Source organism: Ischnura elegans, chromosome 3, assembly GCF_921293095.1.
Source record: "Ischnura elegans chromosome 3, ioIscEleg1.1, whole genome shotgun sequence".
Classification (NCBI taxonomy): domain Eukaryota; kingdom Metazoa; phylum Arthropoda; class Insecta; order Odonata; family Coenagrionidae; genus Ischnura; species Ischnura elegans.
The window spans coordinates 63,857,283-63,877,592 of NC_060248.1; the positions used below are offsets into that span (position 1 = coordinate 63,857,283).

A 20,310-nucleotide genomic window follows, 5' to 3' on the forward strand; every position below is an offset into this window, starting at 1 on the left:
CAGCAGATTGTACATCGCTCTCAAAACGCGTTCAGCTGTTGGATATCAATCGAGCAGCACTTTCGAGGATTCCGCCATCCATTGCGGTGGATATCGAAGCTTTCGATCGCTTTATGTTAGCAGGCAGGTACGCTTGGGATAGCTTGCATCAGAAATTGCTTTCAATGCTTGGCATCTTGGGTATTATTACGTTGGAAACGCGTCCATTTTCGTAATCGACGCTGTTGGTAGTCGGTCAGTTTGCCGGTTAGTTGTATGTCAGTTTATACATATTTCGGTTGATTAAGTGATAGTATTAAGTACGAATATGTCTGCTTCCGGAGACAATGACGAGGAGACTTACGTTTTGAAAGTAAGGGGCTTGCCTTGGTCTACTACGCCTGAAGAAGTTCTGAAATTTTTTGATGACTGCCATGTGAAGGATGGCAGACACGGAGTTCACATGATTATGTCTCGAGAAGGGAGACCAAGTGGCGAAGCATACGTTGAGGTTGAAAGTGACGAGGATCTTGAAAAAGGTTTGAAGAAAGATAAAGAGCATATTGGTCATAGGTACATCGAGGTCTTCAAGGCCAAGAAGTCTGAGATGGAATGGGTTATTAAGAGGAGTGGGCAGAATTTGCAAAACGTGATGGACGATGGCTGCGTGAGGTTGCGCGGATTGCCTTACGGCTGCTCGAAGGAGGAAATAGCTCAGTTTTTTACAGGCTTGGAAATTATTCCCAATGGGATAACATTAATGACCGATTACCAAGGTAGGGTCACTGGGGAAGCCTACGTTCAGTTTATCAACAAAGAAGTCGCCGATCGAGCTCTTCTCAAGCACAAGGAGAAAATAGCCTTCAGATACATCGAAATATTTCGAAGCAGCTTATCTGAGGTACGGGAAGCCATGGGTCCAAAGATGCGTCCCATGGGTTTCTCCCAGAGGCCTACACCATACGATCGTAGCGATCGCTTCGGGGGGATGAACCGGTTCGGCATGGGACGTGGATCACGAAGCTTCAAAGGTAGTAGTAGAAGTATATTTTAAAAGCAACGCTAATTTTTCTTTGGCCTGAATTAAAAGAATACATCTCATGTGTACATAGGTTACGGAGACTATGAGGATGGTGGCTGGGGCTACGGGGAGAACTCATGGGGAGGCGGTCTTCGTGGTCGTGGGGGAGGCGGAGGCATGAAACCTGGGTTTGGCTCGGGTCGGGTCGGTGGAGGAGGGGGCGCCTGGCAAGGCGATGGGGGTCACACGATCCACATGAGGGGCCTCCCATTCAGAGCCACAGAGGGCGATATTGCAGATTTTTTCAGACCCATAAACCCCCTTAACATCCGTCTCATTTATGACAGCAGTGGACGGGCTTCTGGAGAGGCAGACGTAGATTTTGCCACTCATGAGGAGGCTGTTAAGGCTATGTGTAAAGATAAGGGTCATATGCAGCATAGATATATTGAACTGTTCCTGAATTCTAATTCTAGCAATGGCTATGGCCATAGAAAATGAGTATGGGAAGTGGAAATTCATTCTCAGCTATATTATGACTTTTCTATTGAGCGAATTGATGTTTTAATTCAAATTAATTTCGAGTTTTTCAATTGCCATCTGAAAGTTTTAAGATGTGTCAAGAAGTAAATTAAGTGGTGCATGTATAAGTGAATGGATGTTTTGTGACTTGTGCTAAATTTGATTCAGCAGTGGGAGGGAATGTATGTAGGTTTAAGTGGAAAGGAATTTTTTCCTTCTGAGAAACCCTTTCAATGTCAATTTTAGTTTAATATTGATTTATTAAATATTTCTTATTATTCCAGGATTTGCTATTTTATTTCCTATTTTAACCAAAATATTGATGTTCTATATTGTTTATTTTATGGTATGGAGTAATATCTTGGATGAGTTTGAAATTGTTACTGAAGGGCCTCTTGGTATCACACTTATCCCATGTTGTTTTGCCATGGGGAACATATGGGTTATGGGTGCATTCTAAGAATTTGATAATTTGTCTGTAAAGTGAACAGTTTGGGTTGCATGTGAAATCCTAGAATTGGGAAGTGAATACTGTGTGACTTTTTTTACAGTAATATGTTATTTTGGCTATCTAATTGGTTGGAATGAAAGAAATCCTTCCTGTAAGCCTTAGCGCAATTCAATGTGAGTTGAAGGACTATTTGATCTCAAAGGAAAGAATATAGCATTCCCTAACTATCAATTTGTGTTCGAGCTATATTTTTATGTAAAGTAATGGAATTTGTCAATAAATCCCAATGGGATTGCCATGAAACGCTTTGAGTAGCAGATTGTTTACATTCCTTCTACATTGTTATATGAATGCATCACTAAAGGGTATGTAACGGGTCCAGTTGTTTCTTTGATTATGATAGGAATGTTTGTGGAATTGGCAAGTTTTTCTTTTGTGAGGACTGTGGAATAGATGAAAGAGGAATTGGGATTCACATCTATTGTCATTGTTTTTCTTGAGGAAAGATTTCCTTAGGGCTAAGTAGAAATATGAGATTCATGCTGCATTTTGGATGTCAGCCATTTCAGGGGAGTGTCCTGTTTTATCTCGACTTGCTTAATGTTCAAGCATCTGGTCAAGAAAACTCCTGGGTAAGTGACAACTTCTGTACAAATTTCAGTAAGTGCTCTATTTACGTTGAAAGTAAATTTGTCATATTTCAAGACCATTCAGCAAGCCTTGTTTGTATGCAAGTTAATTTTGGCTATTTGCTGAAAGTGCAATTTGGGTTTGGTTTAAGGAATTACGTACATACCTGTTTTGTTGATTATATTTTAATGATGAAAGCATTCATGCTTGATAAAACATCTCACCTGGACAAGTAGCGTAAATCTAGAACTTACTGTGGACCTTCAAGTACTACTTTTTCCTTTTAACTCATAGATGCTTCATGCACTTTGCATGCTGTTATAATAAAATGTGATGTAATCCCTGCTTCCAGTACATGTATGTGTTCTCATTTGCTGTCCCCCTCTTTGCATTTGTAGTTCCCTTGTTATTTTCAATACATACCATCAATAAATTCTTGATTGTTTCCATTAGCATTTCCAACGATTCTTGTGAATTTTTGTCCATCTTCCAGAGGTTTTAAGGATATAACTCGTAATACACTTTGGCGCATGAATTTCACTCATAGCGTCACTCTGTATAGTGTGAAAACAATGACTTTTTCTTTGGTGGGATTTGATTGTATATTTCATTTCTATGTAACAGGGTGAATGTTGAATTTGATGAGTTAAAACTGTGAAAATACTCCAGTAGCGTTAACAGTTGTTCTGCCTGCCGATCATTGTTACATTTGTATGAACCATTCCCTTCAAAACATCGTAATTACTACCATTTTCAAGGAATATTGCATGATTTTTTATGGAAACTATGCAATGGTTTTTTAAATCATAGTAATGGAATTATTTCATACCTAGCTGTCAGAGCATAAGACTCAGAATGTTTGATTTCTTAGGCATGGAGGAATAGAAAATTGCATGAAATTGGTTCATTACGTTAACTTTGAAAACCAAGGTTATGAAATTAATGACTCAGGTCCTTTAAGTATCCTAATAAAAAATTAAGGATGGAGTGAAATGGTTGTTGATTTACAGTGACTGAGGACTCCTGTTTGGTGTCATATTTATTTAAATCCCTTGTTCAGTGATAGTGAATGTGTCAGTGTGTATATTCATGAATTTGTTCAGGAAATTACAAAATGCTTGGATTGAAGAGTGAGTATACTTTCATAACATACTCTGGAATTTAATTGTATTAGTATTGATGTGAAATTAAATTAATTTAAAATGTAAAGGATTTCTCCTTTTTTACACTTCCTACTATTTTAGCTATTAAACAATTAATTGTATTTATTTGTGTTTTTCTTTGTTTGCTTGTTCTCTCGGGACAACTTAACTTTCTGTTGCAAGGTGTCGTACTCCTTTTGAATCATGGTTTATTCTTAGAACTAGAGAACATGTTAATGCCAGAAATCTATGTATTGCCCAGAAGCACTGCCTAAAATCTGGATTTAAGATTGTGGAATAGTATCTGGAAAAAAGGAATGTTTGGGTACAGAGGCGGAATGTGTGATGTGCTCCGGAAGGATTACCAGGATAATTATGTAACAGTGAACAATGCACCCTCTTACCTAGGGCTGTATGGAAGAGTTGATGAATAAGTACAATGGGAATTGAAATTTAGAGTTGAGAAAAATTGTAGCTTTTGGACTTGTAGACTGATGATGGTAAAGCATAATGGTTTCATTTGAAAGGAATTGAATTGGTATGAAATTTAATGCTGTGAAAACTGTATTCCCCGAAGGAAATCAAATCATGTTTATCTTCATGGTTTCTTTTCTTTAAATACTTGGCATGTTTTTAAATCTAAGTGGTTTTCGCCTAATATACAGTCCTCTGGGAAGATATCTGATGACAGCTCCATAAGGGTGAGGGTGGACTCTTGAGAACCATAGGCCCAAAATCTTCACCTCCTTCATTCATCACCTTTTCATCCACCACTAACCCTGGCAATGTTGTCAAATATGGCCGCATACCTTTCTATCTTTAGTCTCATAATGAGTTACTGACATTATGCACCTCTGCTTAGACCACTACCTCTTTGTTTTTTGTGCTATTTTTGGATATCACTGCTTTACTTCTTCTCTGTTTAAGCTTAAGTGTAAGAACTTTTTTGCCTCAGTGTAATAGAAGGAAAGCTATAAAATATGGCCGTGGTGCCCAAGAGATCTTAGGTAGGAATCATGGTTGATTCTTCTGCATGCCAGGATATGGGAGGGCTCCATCCTGAAATGCTTGCGTTCTTTTGCATTTAACCGTGCTACTTGTTTTGTTTACACCTCTAAAATGTCTATTTCAGCATGCTAGTATGAGTGATGCTTCCAAAAAACTTGGGTCGTCCTCTTTTTTTGCACCTGATGGACTGGCACTATGATCTGACTACCACACCCCCATCCTACGGCAAGCTGCGTCTATAGGCATGTAGTGGGGGTTTTAGGACACTAGCCATTTAGGATTAAATAGGATATGGTCTAACAAAATTATGCCTTGCATTTATTAAAGTATTTTGTTTTGTGGAAGAAAAACATATTTACTTACATAATTGTTCGGCAAAATTTGTAGCTCTTTTAATTTATTGTTTCTGTCAGACCTGGAAATATAGTGGGTTCCTAATATGATATTCTCCATGGTGCTCATAACGATATCTATTCTCAATTGATCAAGCAATTAAATTGTTCCACATAGCCTCCGAGTTAGTGGCTCCCAGCCTAATTTGTTTAACACCTGTGTTAAGCATTCTGTTCACCTGTAGCAGGTTTTGACGAGTCGTACTGCTATCCTATGTATTTTATTAAGGTCGTGGATTAAATCTTCCTGTACCGGATCCTATATGCTCGCTGCATATACAAAGTGTGACCAGATGAGTGAGAAATAGCACCTGTCTTTTAGTTTTTCATCCGAAAAATTTCCCACAAAACGTTTAACGAATTCTAGCTTGTTCAGGGCTATTCCACAAATATTTCTCGCATGGGTTTTCATAAAAAGTGATCAGTTTTGCCCCAGAGATTCTGAATAGGTTCCCTGGAGTTTTGTTGAATACTACCTTAGGTTAGGGGTGCTGATAGTTAGACATTAATAAGAAGTATCCAACTAAACAAAGAAAACTGGGTCACTCCATGAAATTCGTGCGTAGGTTTCCACGGCGTTGTTCACAATGACTGCTAATTTCTGGGTTCTCCAGCCGCGTCTGTCGTTTATGGTTGACTACAGTTTCGGAAGCCATCCTGCTTCCGTCTTCAGGTCGAAGGTGAGAAGTTTTCATTTTTTGCCGTCTTATATAGCACTGGCCGATCTCCTCCTGTGCGCTGATTGGTCAGAACTCTCTTCCAAAAGTTGCTGATTGGGTAGCTGTTGTCCCTGTTAATATTTTGTCTTTAGTAAATTTCAATTGCTTCTCTGATTTGCCTTGGGTAGTAGTGACTCTCTTTTGCCACTATCTTCGCTTTTTCGAATTCAATGTTATGGCCGGCCTCACTCCAAACATGCTCTGCAATGGCTGACAAGTACAGTTGTTGCACTTGTCAGCCATTGCAGAGCATGTTTGGAGTGAGGCCGGCCATAACATTGAATTCAAAAAAGCAAAGATAGTGGCAAAAGAGAGTCACTACTACCCAAGGCAAATCAGGGAAGCAATTGAAATTTACAAAAGACAAAATATTAACAGGGACAACGGCTACCCAATCAGCAACTTTTGGAAGAGAGTTCTGACCAATCAGCGCACAGGAGGAGATCGGCCAGTGCTATATAAGACGGCAAAAAATGAAAACTTCTCACCTTCGACCTGAAGATGGAAGCAGGATGGCTTCCGAAACTGTAGTCAACCATAAACGACAGACGCGGCTGGAGAACCCGGAAATTAGCAGTCATCGTGGGTCACTCCATGTCAGTTCATCCAGGCATGACACCCACCTACTTGGATTTTTGATGAAACGTGGCAATTTTCATCCTTCCATGTAGAAATGAAACAGTGTAAAATATTTTTTGGCTATCTCCACTAGTTTTTCTTTCACACAACCATTTGAAGTTTGGGTGAAACTGCAGTTTTTCAATGACTGCTGTCTCCAGAGGCACTTGTAATTCCAGAGGGAAATAATTTGTCTCAGCCTTACTCTTCATCCAATTCTTATGAAAATTTGCAGGAATATTATAGAAATCATGAGGATTACAAATGCCAATAGTAAAATATTCTATGGGACATTGAAAATTCTCTAAACTCGGATGTTTCATAAGATTTTAGAAAATTTTGTATCAAAAATATGGTTCTATAAAAAAGTAAATTTTGGCCTGAGGCAACATGTGAATCAAGCTAAATTATTTTTTTTAGTACATATTCCTTAAGGTATGACCCACCACCCATGGGTGTCCCCGACATGTGGGACGTGTCCCCCAAATATTTAAAATTTTCTGTGGGAGGACCCGTGTCCTGTGGGGGGGGTGCACCCGGACATCCCATTTGTCCCCCCCCAAGTGTTGATGCTGACGATGCCAATGCCACTGCCTGTAAAAATAAAATTCATGGCTTTTTGCTTGCTTTGTTATACACATAATACTTTGTATTCTTTTCCTGACCATACATTCATATCTCTTCAGTTTTCATTAATTTTCTTGATAGGCATCTTATGTTTTGTTAAAAAAAGAGTGCAGTGAGCTGACATTTTTAGTCTCATGACCCCAAATGTGGATTTCAATTTGATTCTCCAAATAAATGCACCTATGCAAATATGATTTCTAATTGTTGCCTTACAACAATTCTTTTGTCATTTCACATCTTTATTTTTGTCTTTCAAATTTGGCTCTCTTTCAGTCATTGCAAGTAATATGATTGAATGAATTGGTTGAGGTTGTTATTTGGATGCCTCTCATTTTTAATAGGTAGTTTATCTTATTTGTGCTTTTTTGTTGCATTATTTTACATTTTCACTTCTTGCCCATGTAGAATTATGTCAAAGCCAAAAAAGAATATATATCTATTAGTCCTAATTGTCGTTGTATTATTGAGCACATTCTTGAAATAGCATTTGAGTTTCATTAGTTTACGTTTAATAATCATTATGATCCAGTCATAATTAGAGTTGACAAGGTCCTTCTGTTTACCTCTGTTTCATCGTAATTTTCCTCTGTTGGCTTCAACAAATTCAATTCAAATTATCAACATTATTTGTGTTGTTTTCTGTAACAGTAGCTTGCACAATTTTGATTTGAATCTGGTAATGTTCTAGAATTTATGTGAAGATCATTTATCAGTAGTGAATCTCCCTTACTACCTCTTGGGCATGGTACACACTAGGGGTTATGACACGCGATTATTTTTTGTGATGCATGACATCTGCTGCCGTTACATTTGAGTGATATCTTGACATCTTAGGTTGTTTAAGAGAAAAACAAAATAAATTTATTTCACCATTGGCAGTACATACATCTGCAAGGCTAAAGTCAAATTAAAATTTACAAACAATTACATACATACATGAATATTGAAATTATCAGGATAAGATTCTTGGGAATCCCCAAGATAATCATTTAACTATGATATGTACAACATTAAAACAGAGTACAGAGGGTTAATAAATACTAAAAGAAGCATGGAAAAAAATAGGCATTCTAGTTGCCATCTAGGAAATTACCTTACAATGCATCCTCCAGATATTCATTAACGCTGTAGTAGCATTTTTCAGCTGAGAGAAGTTTTAGTTTCTTTTTAAATATGGAAAGTGAGTTGCTATTTTGTATTTCTTCGGGAATTTTATTGTGAAGGATCGAGGCAGAGTGGTTGGGACCTTTCGGACAGAGAGAGCTGGAATACTGGTTTGAGTGGATGTTATTTCTTGAACGGGGGAGGTGATCATGGTAGGTAGAATTTGGAAGAAAATGAGAAGGGTTTGCTTTAACAAAGCAGGCACATGTAAGGATATACAAAGAACGAAGGATGAGGATTTTAGATTAAAGATTTTAACTGGAGTGCGAATAGGGACATGGTACATAGCTTTAATAGCTTGTTTTTGCGCTGAAAAAGCTCTTTTAGCAGCAGGTGAGTTTCCCCAAAACAGAATGCCATAAGAAATATGAGAATGGATTTGAGCTTATTATACCATTTTTAAAGTATCCAATGATACAATCGGAAACAACCTTCCGATCATGAACATACCCAGGGAGATTTTTTAAATTTCAACCTGTCTGTGAGGAGCCCAATCAAGATTGGTTGAGATTAGAAGTCCAAGGAACTTTGTAGTATACACATCAGTACAGATGAGATATGACATTTTGCTTCTCCCAATTTTAAACATGAGCTCGTTGGGGGATGTTGAATTAGTTATCTTTCTATATGTGGACAGTTTATTTACTGTTATTTATTGGACTGATTAGATTTGATGGGAAACACTGTATTCATCCACAAATTGTTCATAAATCTCCGGTTGTGTGTCAGGAATTTACAGACATCTGAATTCTTTGGGTTTGAGGGTTCGCACAAAACAAAGATAAAAGAAAGAATAAATGGAAATATGGAGAATTGTAGAGAAGATAGAGGGATGCATGCAAGAGAAAAATGGAGCTAAAAGTTGGGAAAGAGTATGGCCTGTCTGTAGAAATTTTCATTCAAAAGTGCTTCCAGGGAAATATGATCAACATATAGGTATGCCCTTGGAATGATATGAAAAAACAGAGGTATTTGTAGACAAAATTGAAGGTGAGAGAAACAGTTGAATGTAAGCAAAGAGTTGATCTTTGGAGGCATCTGGACCTTTTCGCTATCTGTGGAAATGTCAACTTGGACTGGTACTAAAGAAATCTTTTTGACTTGAAGTTCTTAATGCTATGGATAATTACCCCGACTGAACTTTATTTTATGTTTCAATGGTAAGTGATTATAGTATTAACTTAAGTATCTGCAAAAAGGCTCATGTATGTAATAAATATGCAAGTTTTATATGTTACATTTTCTATTGATTAGAAATATGATATATTATTTACATTGTGGAATAAATTGTGTTGTGCATGTAGGCTAATGACGATACCATAAAATAAAAGTAACACATCGGGCCAGATAACATCACCTACTGCTTCTTCCTACTTCCTAGAGGCTCTTCTGCACTCCTAGTTTATTCCATGGATAAAACTAGGCCCATGGGCGTACTAAGGATCATTGGCGTCGTCAGCATCAACACTTAGGGAGGACAAATGGGGTTATATTATTTTTTTTATGCAATTTAGGGGGGGGGGGACAAAACTGACTTTTCAAATATTGGGGGGGATGCATCCCTCATGTCCCCTATGGTGACGACACCAGTGCCCAGGATCAAAACTAAGAGGGCAAGCCATGGTCATTCAAGTTTTAACATTTTAGTAGAGAAAAGGTTAATGAAACCAAAATTTAAAAAAATATGATATCACTTTATTAATTTTTAAAATTGTTTGCTTGAATAAATAATATTTATTTAATTCCATTTCTTACGCCAATATCATTTTTCTTCAAAACTTTCATTTCGAACTAAATTAATTTTCGCTTCTGGGGGGCAGCTGCCCCCTGCTGGGTATGCCCACGAGTAGGCTGCAGGTACAATGGTCAGTGTGAAGGAATATGAATCGAAATCCGTGACTCATTGCAAAATTAGCAGTGCCGGAAGGTTCTTTCCTTAGCTTATTTTAGAAGTGAAATATTACTGTTTTTTTACAAGTTATTATTTACATTTTAGTATATTTTTTGTTTTGGTGATGAATGTATAAATTAGAAATTTTGAGGTAACAAAATTTGATAAAAATTATATTTGACTATGTCTTTCGTTAACCAGAGGTGGAAGAGCGTTCTGGCGCCATGTCACCCTGGATCGAAATGTGGTAAAAAGTAGAATTTACTTCAGCTATGGGGGGAGGGATAGAATAAGTTTTATCAGAGAGTTACTTGCCAGGAAGGATTTATAGCTGTATACTTAAAATTGTTTGTTCCAGGTGTCTCAGCAGTGAAATATTCAAGCAGATGCTGCTGCTTCCGGTTATACTTGCCTTTAGTCACACTTGTTTTTAATCATTTTAGTATTCAGGAATCGGAAAGTCATTGCACTTATTTGAGCTATTATTTTTTGCGAGTGGCTATACTCTTTTTCCGAACTGTTGGCGGCTGGGAGGTAGCGAGCTAGTTGCCAATCGGAATCGCTAACCCTTCCTCCTCACCAGTCCCCTTCCATCCCCTTTCCTTTTCCCCTCCGTATGGTCGACCAGCATTGCCAGTCCGTGGAAATAACTGTGCATGAGGCAGTATGAGTGCGATCTCCACATATTATGTTTTGCAACACTGCTAGCTGGAGAGCGATGTTCACTGCACGAAAGTGCACACCTACACACTTTCACCTGGCACTCTTCTGAGATTGGCTGGAAGAGTGGGTGGGCATCCAGCACGTTCAAGGTCACCCACCATCAGTTGGGAAAAAGTATATTTTTTCTCTGGAATCCACTCTTTTCATGTTATACCATATAATATTAAAATTGTCTTAGTAAGCTAATGTGGAAATTATGACGATGATGATTTTCGGGCCTTTTGAAAGACTTAACAAACCAATTTTTATAAGTGTTGTGTGTGGCACTTTCTTCGCCTATGCTTATCCTCTTCACCTCCTATCATTTGCTTCTACCATTTCGGAAGTGCACATTCTATCCTATTCATGTATGTGTTACCACTGCTGGAAAAAATAACTATACCACTACAATTTTTTAAAGGTAGCATATCTTCAACCTTATGTGTTTGCTGGGGTACCACTCCCCTCAAGCTTAATGGCTCCCCTGATCCTGACTTTCCCAACTAAAAGAGTATCAGTTAACTTGTTCAACCCAATTATGGGTGGTAAAGAGTGTAGATGGCTGAGGAATAGAGGGAAACAGCAACATTCATAGCTACTGAGCAATTCCTATCAGAATTTTTTGGTACAAATATTTGCTTTTAACAACAGTAAACAAGAAATTGCTAACATTCTATATGTTCAAATCTGCAGTTAGTTATTGTACCTAGTATTTAAGATCTGGAAATTCGTTTCCATACCTAACCTGTGGCCAATTTCAGGTGCTATCATGCTTTGGAATTACACAGAAATTTTGATTGGGTCTAAATTTAAAGTTCATAATAAATAATGCCTCCCCTGCACCTTTACAGACAATTTACGAGACTAATATGCAATGCACCATATGTAATAGGTATATCTTCAAAAAGGGTAAGATGTTGGGTCAGGAAGAATTATTCATGGGAATGAGTTAATGGCCAATTGTGATCTCATACTTATAAATAGTTATACTTGTATCCAATATGTTGATTTTTTTGTTCATCAAACATGGCTGCACCTCCTCTTGTGCTTTTAATGATACCTTTTCTGATACTTCTCCAATATTTTTCATCCCCCCCAAAATGATCGTTATCCCCCCATAATTTTAATATGGCATGAGTGTGTGCTTTTCAATGGAAGTGAAGGTGGTATATGAAATCCATCCATTAATTTTGAAGGGATGGCTTGCTTTCTCCCTCATTCCAAGTGTTGGAATTCCCCCAGAAGGCTGTCTAATATATGATTACATTAAGTTGGCAAATTTTGGTTCAAATTTTCTGATGAATGCACTGGTTGATCCCTGGTGATTCAGCATGTGAATATTTACATGATTGGTCTAGGGCACGGTCTTAGAATATGAGAAGGTCTGGAAACTCTCCGTCCGTCTAGGGCCATTAAGTCAGGGATTCTGGCCACTGAACACCAATGCTGATGGCTGAATTCATCCAATGACATTGAGTTTCAATTGTAATTGTTTCATAGTTCTCTCATTGCACAGGGAAGAGAAACTTTAAAAATGGTAGCCCTGTGAGATTATGAGCCAAAAATTTTTACTTAGTAAGGGGTTGACAAAATTTAATATTGCAGATAAATATGTAGACAAAATGGTGGAGAATTCACTGTCGCTCAGTGCTGGTATTCAACATGGAAAAAACCACCAGTATAACCTCCGGGTTAGCTGAAGTAGAAATATTATGTTTCTCCATAAGCTCAGTTACCATGTAATCGCCATGGGTATTTCTTTTTTTTTTAATTTACAAAGAGCAGAGTGAATATGTCTATGGACTTGTAAACTTTTCAGTTCAATTGGTTTAAAATGGATGAATTGAACAGTTATTAATGATATATAACTTTATAATTACATTGACTGTATATCAGGGAAAATTCTATTTTTATCTAGCTTCACCATGTCATTAATAGGAGGACGAGCAAAGGGGAACGGTTCCTGAATAGAGGTTTCAAACTCCCGCTTAGAATGTCAGGACGCCATTTGCGAGATTATCGCCTTCATTTTGAACAGAGAATTCTGGGACGTTCGCCATTACAGCGTCAGCCGCGTCGTTTGTGAAGTTGGCGGTATTTGTACGTGAAGGTGATAGAATTGTGTTTACTAATAACCTTCTACATATATATAAACATTCCTGCTACCTTTTTTGATTAGTTACCCTTAAAATGTCTGCTTCTGGGGATAACGATGACGAGACCTACGTCCTTAAAGTTAGGGGATTGCCATGGTCAACACAGGCTGAAGAGTTACTGAAATTTTTCGACGACTGCCGGGTGAAGGATGGCAGAGCCGGAGTTCATATGATTATGTCGAGGGAGGGAAGACCAAGTGGTGAAGCTTACGTGGAAGTTGAGAGCGATGAGGATCTGGAAAAAGGTTTGAAGAAAGATAAAGAGCATATTGGGCATAGATACATAGAGGTCTTCAAAACCAAGAAGTCGGAAATGGAGTGGGTTATTAAGAGAAGTGGGCAGAATTTGCAAAACGTGATGGACGACGGGTGTGTGAGGTTGCGAGGATTGCCCTATGGCTGCTCGAAGGAGGAAATTTCAAATTTTTTCTCGGGGCTTGAAATCATACCCAATGGAATATCTTTGCCCACAGATTATCAAGGAAGGAGTACAGGTGAAGCTTATGTGCAATTTCTCAACAAAGAAGTAGCGGATCGAGCATTAGAGAAGCACAAAGAGAAAATAGGGCATAGGTACATCGAGATATTTCGAAGCAGCTTGACGGAGGTGCGGGACGCCATGGGCCCCAAGATGCGTCCCATGGGTTTCTCCCAGAGGCCAACTCCATACGATCGTAGCGATCGCTTCGGGGGGATGAACCGGTTCGGCATGGGACGTGGATCACGAAGCTTCAAAGGTAGTAATAGAATTTTGATGTATTAGAAACGATTTTGCTCTTTGATTTAAATTTAAAAATCAATCTCGTATGTGTACATAGGTTATGGAGACTATGAGGATGGTGGCTGGGGCTACGGGGAGAACTCATGGGGAGGCGGTCTTCGTGGTCGTGGGGGAGGCGGAGGCATGAAACCTGGGTTTGGCTCGGGACGGGTCGGTGGAGGAGGGGGCGCCTGGCAGGGCGATGGGGGTCACACGATCCACATGAGGGGCCTCCCATTCAGAGCCACTGAGAGCGATATTGCAGATTTTTTCAGACCCATAAACCCCCTTAACATCCGTCTCATTTATGACAGCAGTGGACGGGCTTCTGGAGAGGCAGACGTAGATTTTGCCACTCATGAGGAGGCTGTTAAGGCTATGTGTAAAGATAAAGGTCATATGCAGCATAGATACATTGAACTTTTCATGAGTTCAAATTCCAGTAACGGTCAAGGCTATGGGCACAGAAAGTGAACTGTCGGTTTTTCATTTTAATTTCATAGCCGTATTATGAATTCATTGAGAGGGGAACTTATTGTACAAGTTTGACTTAATTTCGATTTTGATCAATGACTGAATTTGAAGAAATGTTTCCTAAGTAGTTGTGATGCATGTTATTGAGTGAATGTATGTGCTTTTGACTGAGGAGGAAACAGTTGAATTTTGGGTTAATTGATGACGTCAATCCATCACATATTTCTTTTATTGTGACTTAAGTTGTACATTGCTTTGTTCAATTTATTCTTAACCTTTGCATCTCTCAGATTTAGTAGCCACTAAATTCCTGTGAAATTTTCTCACTTGTTCAAATTCTATTGCTTGAATGTAATGGATTTCCTTTTGAAATTTAATCCCAATTACAAATAAAGTGGTTTGTATCTTAAAAAATGTAATAGTATTCATCTGGAATCATTATAACCGTTTATACAATGAACTATTATGTAATTTTTCTAAGGGAATTTTATTTCATATTGTTTATTAAGCATTTACCTGCTATAATCACATGAAATTTATTTTCATGTATGATAACTTTGTTTTCTTACAGCTCTGTAATTTTATGGCAACATAAATTTTTATGGTGGTCGTATTAGTTTACTTCAAGTTTGGATTTTATAATATTTACAAAGACGAGAGTGATTACCTGATTTAATCACATATTCTTTTGTTAATTTGTCTGGGCGTGTGGTACTTCTACCATCTGGAATGGTAATATTCATCCTGCATTAATTTGTAATTGCCTCAGACCTAGTTCAATAATAAACTGTGAGGTGTGTATTAAACAGTCTTAGCTTGAACGTTTTAGCCAACTTACACATTATTTAAATTTTGGGCATTTTGACAGTTGGCAATTCTCTGACAGTGATTTTATTTGGTTTTTTTAAATTTGTTTTTATACTTGTGTGTGAATACATTTTCTATGCATTGAATATCCTATTGTTCTGTACCTTTCATTCTCTTTTTGTGATCACATCTGCATATAAAAGCCATTATTAATGCACGCTTGTTGACTGCATTTTCATTTTTTTAATAGAGCAGCCATTGTCTGGTAAATGCTAAACTCTGCTTAACCTAGATTGTTCATATCAGCTCAAATTGTTTAATCATTGTTACTTGAGAATACTCTAAAATTAAACATAATTTTTGTGCTTAGATGCACTAAAATCGAGCAATATTACTTTGCTTTTGCATGACTTAATGAAGTTAGAGTTTATTATTTCATGTTCTATTTTTGAAAGAGTATCAAGTACTTAATTTTCTGGCGAGTATTTTTCATTTGAGATCAATTGAATTTCGGTGAGCATTTGAAAATGTTGGGTCTGAAGCATTTTGTGTAGGGTAGACTTAGAAGTAGCTTCAACCATTTTGCTGGTATCCTGGTGCACATCTTTATTGTAACCTCCCCATCTCATTCTTTACTCCATAGTTCGCAGTTTATTGGGTGAATCATGAATAATCTGAAAGTGTTGTATATGGTGTACATATGGCATGCTGAGATTGACAATGTGGGGTGGACTGGTTTTTATGAAGTTAATCATTTATTAAGGTACTACAAATTTTTTGTTGGTTCTCATTGCGCCCACTTTTCGTATCCCTCGGACCATGGTGAATGTATTGATAGTACGTAATTGTGAAGTTTCACTTGATTTAATGGAATTATAGTTTAAGGATTATGTGTGTAATTTGTAGATGGTGAAACTACATTTTGATTGATTTTGTCACCCATGACCATATTTCTTAATAGGTGTTCAGATGGCCCCTTGCTAACATGGCATGAATTGTCTTACCCCTCAAGCATCTTCATATCATAACCATGAGAACCAGAAATGTATAAGTGGGGTTCTTTGATCTGGAAAAACTAAGAGGGCTTGATTATGTAAGCTGGGGTAATCAACAATTATCGTGTCCACAGAGCTTTGTTAATTCTTACCTAATCACAATAAGTTACCCTGCGTATAAGGCTTATGCTCCTGAGAATCTGGGGAAAATTGTACAATTTAGTGACTCGATGGTCTAGTTTCAGTATTGGTAATAATGAGAGGAATAGTTTTGAACACGCTATTTACAGTATGTGTATTCGTAATATGGAACTCATCTAGTTAAATTGTTTACTAGTTTAATTTTGTATCAGTCTTTCCCCATTGTCTTACATATCTTGGTGTGCTTTGTGTTGCAAACAATTTTGTTTAGTCACTTTAGAATATTGATGTTTTGTTCTTATATAATGTCATAACTTGATACAAATACCTGATCAAAATAATTCTTTCTGTGATGTCTATTTGTTTCTTAAGCATTTTACTGATGCCAGTGAAGATGCCTATGTACTGAATATGTTGCATGCATTTATGGAAATTTGTGGGCTTAAGAACGTTTGGTAAATATGCAGGTTGAACTGTTTCAACATAACATTGATTAGTATTAAAAACATCAGCCACTATATAAATGTCATAGTCTCTTGCGGATAATCACTTTTGATATTTGCTGTATCATCATTCATTTTAATTTCCATTGTTAGACTGTGAAGGGAACTTGATAGGTGGTACATTCCTTCAACAGCAGATCCATGCTAAATAGTGAAGGAGAGCATCCTGCTATTGATTTGCCGTAAGGTGAGAGAGTTGACTCTTATGACTTGATTCCCCCTGTGGTTTTATTCAAAGTAAGTACTTGATTAAACTAGGGTATTCTTTCGTACCTTCATTAGTTCATTTATTCTTAAAATACATTATTATTCTTCATTCATTTTATTCGTGATGTACGAAGAAGTTTGTAAATTTGAAGCTCTGCTGCAAGAAAAGAGGCCAACTTTTTAAATTGTCATTGTGGACTCATCACCACCTCAAATATAGTGGTGGGTAATTTTAAGGAAGCTAATGTAAATGTTGGAGAAAAAGTTGGCTTTCCATAATATTTTACATTGAATCCCGTGTCCTATAATTTGGTGTTCCGGCTTGGAATCCTGATTTCATGGATTTCCCTCAGTTTTGGACCACTTCTCAAGTTGGAAAAAATACTACCTCAGTAAGGGACATAACCCGCATCACAGAAACCTGGTCAAAAATCCATGAAAAGTGAGTAACATATTATTACTTCATCAATTTTTCCTGTTGGTTAACACAGAAGTTTTTCCCTATTGCCCTGTTTTTTACTTCAATAACCGTGCACTTTTCTTTTGGGCACTCCAAAAATATATGTTGTACAAGTTGTGTATTCTCTTATTATTGAACCACAAGATTCCAAATGAAATGCTATTTAAAATTGAGATTTAAATCATGATTATGATATAATATTTTAATAGATTTACTCTAGATAGTTATTATTATTTATAATTGAATCATCAATGGACATGTTCTGGTAAATATGGCCATGAGAAACCACTGGCCAGTGAAATTTTGCTTAATAATCTCTTGGCTTTCATGGGTGGATGTGGAAAATGTATCATAGGGAAATAGTACAGATGGCCTGAAATATTGTATGACCTAGAAATTGGGAAACACATTGCTAACTCAAAATGATATCTAGTAATTTATAGTGTGGAATGTAAAGCAATAAAATTGATAGTGTAACTATTTTCACTGCAGAAGGTGTCATTGTTTTAGAGCTCTCTGTCCTTCTAGAGGTGGTATCTCTTGATATGAAAAATGTTAATAAAATTAAATTAAAATAATATTAATGCTTTTCTTTTGGCAGATTCCTTATTCTTCATTCTGCTGGTGTGTTAGCAATTCTGTTGGAAGGCATAACACTACTTTATGCTGAGATTGATTCTATCTGTTGTACAGAGCCTTTCCCTTTACTTCCTGGACAATGCATAATATGGAATTATCAAAGCATAAAAACGCCTTCAAAAAAGTATTATAATATTAGTTTAAGATTTTTAGGTATTTTTAATAGCTGAAGTCCCTATACCCATAAAGGTTTTACTAAATATTGCTAACCTATATGATGTTGTCAAAAAGTATACTGTCTACCCTCCAGCTGTTAGGTCATATGGGCTCTGTTTTAATTTGCTGTAGTTATCTTTTGAGGAATCACTTCAGAAATTTAATAATTTATTTTGTGTTGATCGAGACAATCTTGAAACAAGGAGACTTATCCTCAGAGAATTTCTTCTTGTCGTGTATACCAGTAGTCCCCATTTGGCATAGTCTAGACTCATTAATTCAATACCTCATTTAATTTCAGTTTCCAGGCCATTTTTTGATAGAGATGAGAAATATGTACACCTTACATGCAATGCTTTTTTAATAATCATTATTGGTGCTTATACATAGTATCTCGTTTGTGGGTATCCTTACCCATCTTCTTTATGGGTCAAAAGTAATTGATTTAGTCCTAGCAGAAACTGATCTTAGGGACACTTTGACTATAGTATTTGGATACTGCTGATGTAAATTGTAATGGTTAGGTTCTTTGAAGGTCATGCCTTAATAAATTTTTATTTATAAATGGAATTTGTTTTGTCCATGCCATGCTTTCCAATAAAGTTCGTTTCAAAATGGTGGAAATTTTGTGCTTTCAATTTATCTCTGTGTTAAAATCAGTAATCTTTGTAAGTAGATTTTTTGTGATTATTTCAGGTTTGTTGTGTTTCAGAAATTGAATCGGTCATTACGTGACTTCATGAAACTCATTTAAATTTCTCACGGTAGTAAAATGAATCTTGTAAGGTGAAAAGAATGTTTTCTTAACACCTGTTATCATTTCATTTTCTGATGCTGTTGTGTATTTTGATCTTAAAGCTGTAATACTTTCAATCAGTGTTTCAAAGACTTCCTATTTGAGCTCGTGTTTTGAAGCTAAGAATATCTGTGAAGGAACTTGTAATAAATCATTGGTTGGTGTCTGCTATGACAAACCACCGTAAGAATGGTTTCAGCCCCAAATTTGAAGGACATAAGCATTAAGTGAGGGCTGAATTTTTCATCAAGCGGATACAAAAGGTAAGTTAATTGTTACCTCAAAGAAAAATTTCAACTATCCTAACAGTTCCTTCTAATTTTGTCCTTGTGGCAATCCACTCTGTATTGCAGTAACATACTGTTAACTTTTCCTGTAATCCCTTCTTATTCTCCTCTGCTGAGGTACTGAAGCAAAATCACTTTTTTACTTCAATGCCAAGAACACTTTTGGAATGGCATAGCATTCTACTCTTAAAAAAATTAGCAGTATGGTATATCCTCATAATTCTTTATTTTTGGGTTACTCAAGTGTAGGAGTGTTACATGTATTGTAATTAGGCTCAATTAATCGTGTGTGCTGCTGTTTCGCATCATTCACTCACTTAAAATATTCTACCGGGTATTCAATGTGTTACAAGTATAGTCTTTACATTGTTGTTCTTCATTATTTCTTATTTGATCTAGGATTTTTCTTTTTTCATGATTCTCATAATTTTCTTCTTGACTGCGATGTTGCTTAATCTTTAGCTCAGGGTTCATAGAAGTCAGGCCATGGAAATGTCACGGAAAACTTCAGAAGCACTGCAAAAAGATTAAATTCTTGGTTGAACGCTTGGAGCATTGTTATGTTAAAGCAGCAATGTAGGGGTTTTACTAACACCCTGCTTGGATGGTACTGGGCAGTAAGCACTTGGCACTACTTATCTTTGTTTCTGCTTCTGCTAAGACAGCAACTTGGATTTATTTCACTATGTACTTAGCTAGATTTTCCATAAATACTTAGTAAAGACTCATTTGTTCGTCAGGGAAATTTAACCCTCTGTTGGTCACGTGGTGTTTAATAAGATGCCAGGCCATTTTATTTTCCCTGCCCACACTGCTTTTTCATAGTTAGGAAGCTCATATTCTTTGTATCTTATTATTTTAAGATTCTGAAATGCATAGTCACCCATACCATTATATTATTTTTTGTCACATTCATGGAATAAATTTTTATATTTAGTTGTTTTTGGACTCTGGTAGATGCCACCCGACAACTTGAGTTACAATATGTTACATGCTAGTAGCTTCGTGATATGCATCATGGGCATACCCAGCGAGGGATAGGAGAGGGGAGTTCATCCCCCCT

At 37.0% G+C, this 20,310-nt stretch overlaps 2 protein-coding genes across 2 annotated transcripts; both read left to right on the forward strand.

Annotated features, from left to right (window-relative positions):
- The first annotated feature begins 170 nt into the window (after window positions 1-170).
- Window positions 171-3,812, forward strand: LOC124155922 (heterogeneous nuclear ribonucleoprotein H2-like). The gene is made up of 2 exons (XM_046530146.1): window positions 171-1,010; window positions 1,092-3,812. The coding sequence occupies exons 1-2, from the start codon at window positions 308-310 to the stop codon at window positions 1,499-1,501; spliced, it is 1,113 nt and encodes a 370-aa protein (XP_046386102.1). The 5' UTR covers window positions 171-307; the 3' UTR covers window positions 1,502-3,812.
- A 9,084-nt stretch (window positions 3,813-12,896) lies between these two features.
- On the forward strand, window positions 12,897-17,949 carry LOC124155925 (heterogeneous nuclear ribonucleoprotein H2-like). The gene is made up of 2 exons (XM_046530151.1): window positions 12,897-13,759; window positions 13,841-17,949. The coding sequence occupies exons 1-2, from the start codon at window positions 13,057-13,059 to the stop codon at window positions 14,254-14,256; spliced, it is 1,119 nt and encodes a 372-aa protein (XP_046386107.1). The 5' UTR covers window positions 12,897-13,056; the 3' UTR covers window positions 14,257-17,949.
- Window positions 17,950-20,310: the final 2,361 nt, after the last annotated feature.